The sequence below is a fragment of the Neofelis nebulosa genome, chromosome 7 (genome assembly GCF_028018385.1).
Source record: "Neofelis nebulosa isolate mNeoNeb1 chromosome 7, mNeoNeb1.pri, whole genome shotgun sequence".
Lineage (NCBI taxonomy): Eukaryota > Metazoa > Chordata > Mammalia > Carnivora > Felidae > Neofelis > Neofelis nebulosa.
In genome coordinates this window covers 111,839,173-111,845,172 of record NC_080788.1, presented here as the reverse complement: position 1 = coordinate 111,845,172, position 6,000 = coordinate 111,839,173, and the positions used below count along the sequence as shown (strand labels likewise).

General features: G+C 35.1%; 1 protein-coding gene and 1 non-coding gene across 4 annotated transcripts in view; one reads left to right on the top strand and one right to left on the bottom strand.

The window, feature by feature from the left end:
• Positions 1 to 927: 927 nt before the first annotated feature.
• On the top strand, positions 928 to 996 carry LOC131518545 (small nucleolar RNA SNORD2). Its single transcript, XR_009265209.1, has one exon. It is a non-coding gene; the product is annotated as a small nucleolar RNA SNORD2 (small nucleolar RNA).
• Positions 997 to 1,759: 763 nt separating this feature from the next.
• The window catches only part of ZBTB1 (zinc finger and BTB domain containing 1), a 29,144-nt gene continuing 24,903 nt past the window's right edge, over positions 1,760 to 6,000 (bottom strand). Inside the window, exons 3-4 of one of the 3 annotated variants that reach the window (XR_009264532.1) lie at positions 5,174 to 5,311; positions 1,760 to 3,678 (exon numbers count right to left, since the gene is read on the bottom strand). Coding sequence is in view for 2 of the 3 variants with exons in the window: in XM_058739297.1 (XP_058595280.1) it covers positions 5,251 to 5,311 (61 nt within the window). In the remaining variant the exon portion in view is untranslated. Of the gene's footprint in view, positions 3,679 to 4,702; positions 5,312 to 6,000 lie in introns of those variants that run through there. The other 2 variants (XM_058739299.1, XM_058739297.1) reach the window with 2 other exon arrangements.

The window sequence follows — 6,000 nt, the reverse complement described above, 5'->3', positions numbered from 1 at the left end:
CTGTCTCTGTCTCTCTCTCTGCCCCTCCCCTGCTTGCCCTATGTGTCTCTCCCTCTCTCAAGAATAAATAAACATTAGGGGTGCCTGGGTGGCTCAGTTGGTTGAGCGCCAACTTCGGCTCAGGTCACGATCTCGCGGTCTGTGAGTTCGAGCCCCGCATCGGGCCCCTGTGCTGACAGCTCAGAGCCCGGAGCCTGTTTCAATTCTGTGTCTCCCTCTCTCTGACCCTCCCCCATTCATGCTCTGTCTCTCTCTGTCTCAAAAATAAATAAACGTTAAAAAAAATTTTTTTTAAGAATAAACATTAAAAGGGGCGCCTGGGTGGCGCAGTCGGTTAAGCGTCCGACTTCAGCCAGGTCACGATCTCACGGTCTGTGAGTTCGAGCCCCGCGTCAGGCTCTGGGCTGATGGCTCAGAGCCTGGAGCCTGTTTCCGATTCTGTGTCTCCCTCTCTCTCTGTCCCTCCCCCGTTCATGCTCTGTCTCTCTCTGTCCCAAAAAATAAAATAAACGTTGAAAAAAAAATTAAAAAAAAAAAAAAGAATAAACATTAAAAAACAAAACAAAATCTCTATAAATACTTCCATTTTATAGTTCATTGGAAGTACCCTGTCCCCAAATTTTTATCCAATCACCTGTCACTATAGGAAAAATTTCACCATTTGCTCTTTTAGTCTTAAAAACCTGAGTCTTTAAAAGTTACAATTAAACTGCAGATACACTGTGGTCTGGAGGAGGACATGTCCTGGTATGGAAAGCTAAGACCTGCACCTGGAAGAGAGTCTTTTCCAGAAAAGAAGTGAATCTGTGACAATAACACTAACTGGGCCTTACTTCAGTTCTGTACAGTGCTAGCTTTGAGGATAGAATCTTGTGGAATAGTCTGACTGACCCAATATTGTCGTAATTGTTAATACTTAACTAGATTCTGTGCAATTATGGCAATCATCTTTGGGAACTGGACTGCAATGAAGAGACTACACTTTGCTGATCACTTTGGGGGATGGGTGCAACTTTCATCTCTTAAGCTGAACATAGACAAAATGAATTATATTGGTAAGGAAGTTATTTCTCTGAATAAATTGTCATTTTGAAAATTAACCCTCTGAAAGAACTAAATACTATGTCAGTGCATTTTTTTATAAATGATTATTTCTTTTTTTATTTTAGGGAGAGAGAGAGCACGAGCGGGGAGAAGGGCAGAGGGAGAAAGAGAGAATTTTGAGCAGGCTCCATGCTCAGTGAGGAGCTCCATCCCATGACCGTGGGATCATGACCTGGGCCGAAATCAAGAGTTGGACGCTCAACCGACCAAGCCACCCAGGTGCCCCTATTATTCCTTTTTATATTATGGGGAAACCTAATTGATTTTTTGCCATCTGTGTTTTCCATAAGATAGTACTTTTCTAATCATTCTATATAAAATAATCCAGGATTTGGCAATAAGAACTTTTTGTAGTTTTGCTTTGCATGCTTTTTTTTTTTTTTTTAAGATTTTAAGTAATCTCTACCTGCAACCTGGGGCTCTAACTCACAACCTTGAGCTCAAGAGTCGCATGCTCTACAGACTGAGCCAGCCCGGTGTCCCTGCTTTGTGCACTTCTTAAGCTGCTCAGGAACACAATAATTAGCTGTCTCCGATATTTTATTATTTTTGTATTAGGGAATGGATGGGGTTGATAATAATTTTTCAGACAAGTAATTCTGTAAAAGAGCCAGGTTGAAGAAATACTGTATAAATAAAAGTAATATACAGACAGTTTAACTTCTGAACATAGAGGAGGAAATTTTATTAGGTAAAAGCAACGGATTAAGATATGTAACAAAAATTTTCCATGTAACTCAGTAACTCCATTTCATACTAACATACAGAAAATAATCACATTGTAGAATGCATTTATATCACTTATAATTATTGTAATTCATTACAGTTATAGTTTAGTACAGTCAAAATTTAAGCCATATTTCTTTTCTAAATCTACTTCTACAGTCATTATTTGTTGAGTCTCTACTGTATCGATCTGGCACCTTTAATTACCGGTAATCTTTTATCTTGTCTGTTTCCTACTTGTTATAAGTCTGCAGGTTCATATGCTTCCCAAGAGATTAGCTATAGTTTTTTACTTTGTTTTTGTTTTTTAGAATCTAACACTTTTCTAAACTTATTTCTCTTAAGGCAGTTGAATTCGTATGAACTCGAAGTCTTTATTTCTCCTATCCCTTCAGGCCCCTATACCCACTACCACATTCTAATTAACTTTCATTCTAATTAATTTTATCTAAGTTTTTGTTAGTCTAATTATTAGAAGGAATATTCAAGTTATCATCCCACTTTATAGCTAGAGATTTTAAATGACTTAACTTTTGCATATACTATTATATATACTCTAAGTTAGATTTCTTTGTGTAATTCTTTACTAAAACATTTGAAGAAATAGGCATAAAAACAAAATAAGCATTTCTGGAAATATATAACATCAGGATATTGCATAAGAAACAATAATAATAATGAATTGGATAGACAGTTAAACAAAAATAAAACTATGAGTATCTCACAATAAGGAAATAGTATGGCTGTAAGATTCATATGGTTAAGAAACGTGTGTATGAGCATATATATATATATATATATATATATATATAAAACAAAGTATTTGAAGCCAGGTTAAAATCTCCTCAAACATTTCATTTCCCGGTGAAAGGTGTTTTGTTTTTTTTTTAAACACATCAATCGTTTCACTCAATACTTAGTTAAATTTTATCTTGAAATTTGAAAGCTGAGAAATATGGTATTATATGTTAATACTGAGAATAAATATTTAACAGAAACTCATTCTACCTTATTAGGTTATATTGCTAAATTCAGAAGAAAATAATGCGTCTTAAGATACATTCTTTTTGTTGTCTGTGATTTATGAAAATCTACTATTGAAGTAATAACCACTTTGGTTTTCCTTTGAGTTAACAGGCTTAAAGGGAGCTTCATTAATATTAATAATCAAGTTTGTGACGAGTATATACAGCGAAAAAGGAGGAAGGGCAAATGTTACATTACAACGAGTAAAAAGTAGATTATCTTTTCTTGTTAAAAAATTGGTCTCATTGTTTTTTTCTCTGTACCCACATCTCTTTATTTATACTCTAAACTGTAGATTTTGGAGTGTAATTTTTTTAATTGTCTAACTACATTTCATAATATGCAAACTGTGATTGAGATTATTTTAATTTTAGGATTATATGTGTTTACACAGATGCGTTATTATCTCTTTATAATATATTTATAGTAGCCTAGCAACCCCTTTTATTTTAGAAGGGACCATGGAAGATAATTAGCATATAAAGTCTCATTTTAGTGTAGCTTTAACCACTGATGCCATATGAATATTCTGTTACTTTTCTTTAGCAGATTTTCCACAAATACTAGGAGAGTCACTGTGAATCAATTTTGTCACAGCAAAGTGATTCCAAAGTGATCTTTACTGAGTTTTCTTGGATCCTTGAAACTGGAACCTTTGGGATTGATGAGGTTTGTCAGGAAGACAGAAAAGATGGTGTCACTTCAGATCTGATATTCCTGGGTCTGGACTTAAAGATTATCTGTTGAAGATTGATTCTTCCCCATGTCCTCTCCAAATTCAGATCTCACTTCTCCAGAGGTTTAGAAGGCCCTATTTCACCACTGCCACACAGAAAAAGACAAAACTCAAGAAAAATAATATTACAAGTTGACTGCTCTACAAGATACAACATAATTCTTAGGTCAGAATTTCATGGCTTAGGGTACTAGGCCAGCATAATATTACGAGAACAAAGAATGGAAGCAAAAGCATAGTTCCTGGGACTTAAATTTATTTAATTTCTTCCTTAATGTAACTCACTGAATACTTCAAATACAAGGTGTTCTTATTACTAATACAATTCTTCAACTTTAGGGGCACCTTTTTTCTTGTGATTTAAGCTAGAATGGGTAGGACACACACAACATGAAGAGTAAGAGGTCAGCCAGGTAAAGTAGGGAGAAAGGAAGCAGTTAAGAGTTCTTTCTTCATTCAAATCAAATAATTTTACAATGTGCTTTAACCTTTTTTTTAAAGTTTATTTATGTAAGTAATCTCTACACCCAAGGCGGGATTCGAACTCACAACTCCGACATCAAGCACCACATGCTGTACTGACTGAGCCAGCCAGGTGCCACGCGATGCATTTTAACTTGTTAATGGCAAATCTCTGATTGGAAGATCTATCTAACAAATTTAAAAGTTCATGTTCTCTTTACTGAGTGCCTTCAGCCATCACACTGACATTGTTTTCTTCAAATATTAAATGTTGCACACTCTGCAAACAAAAATAAAGTACACACATGAACGCTGAGAAGGAGCTTTCCTTCAAATTCCTCAGTTCACAACTCTCCTAAACTGCCTCAGTGATTCTGGGTAGAATTGTATTTTTTGCAACAATGCTTTACCCTATTTTTTTTTTTTTTAAAAGAGATTGTCTCTTAAAATATTTTCTCCCACATCAGGGAATGCATAAGCATTTGAAAGAAAAGATGGCCTTCATAATCTGGATGGAATTCTATTTCTGTCATCCAAAAATGAGCTTTGCTGATTCTGACTGGTATTAAGTACAATAAAAACAACATAGTAACTTCTGAAATAAAGCTTAAGTGGGGGCTTCCTAGGCTGTCCTCTTTAAACTATTCCTTTCTCACATAGGTAAGTACAGAGAGTCATGCAAGTTTTCTCACATAAAATTGTTAATATTCCTGATTCTGAAAGGAAATGTCTTTTACATATTTGTCATCCCCCGGCCTGAGAGTTTCCTGTGACGTCTTACTTGGTCACAATGATGATGAGTATATTGATACATTCGATTCAGAGCCAAGTACTGCACTACAATGTTTACACCACCTTTTTTGTCAACAAATGAGTAACTCTAATGGCTTCCTGCCCCCTAGTGATCTGTGGTAGATTTTGATAGAAAGGATGAACAATTCTGTCACTACCAATGGACCTCAATGATTTGGTTCTCCTGGATATAAGGAAACGATTTAAACTTCTTAATGACAAAGTCAACTAAGCACCTGAATATAAATATGTAAGCGGCAATAAACTGGTTCAAAACTAGCATGTTTACAAGCTATTATCATGTAGTTTGTATTTACCAATACTTACAGACATAAAAGGCCTTGCATTTTAAATCCTTGCATCTTTGCTTCTTGCCAGCATATAAATTTATAAGTAGCTACATTTCATCTGGTTTTAGTATAAGACTCTTCTGATATGTTACCAAGTAGTATGTGCTTGAGTTTGCTAGAAGGCAATGAAAGTGGGCCACCTGAGTAATTATAAAGGCATCATCCATGAGTCTTCCCCATCTTATTCTCTTCAGTCAAAAAATAACATTTGGCAGATGGTAGAAAGACCATTAAAGTAGTATATTTAATACAGTAGTAGTAAAACCTATTGTATAGCTTTTAGAAATCAGGCAATAGACGTATCAAGTTAAAATCAGATTAGATTGGGAGGGGGATGGTTTCACTTAAACCATTAACTGTTCTTTTTTTTTTTTTTTTTTAAGTTTGCCGCTAGGTTAGCGTGCAAAAACAGCTGTTGTTTCCTGAAACTGTCTTTCATTTCTTTTATGAGTAAGACTGTGTTTATAAGTTTACACTAATATGTTTGGTAAATTGAACTATAAAGAGAATAACCAACTTTTGATTTTAGGCCAACTTACATCACTCTGTAATCAAACCAATCACAATATGCCAATTAAGAATTTTGTTTTTTAGCCAAAGACATGAAAATTTTCTTATCCACATCATCTGTTAAGGCAAAAAGAGGACACTAGTTATTCTGGGGTCCTGGGTTTTCTTGGGAATACTTTCAAATGGCTGGAATTATTCAACTCATCAGTCTCATAACCAATAAAATGGTGACTGCTTGGAGATGAAAACATAAAGGTCAGGAATAGGGAAAATAGAAGGGGAAAAAGTTACAGT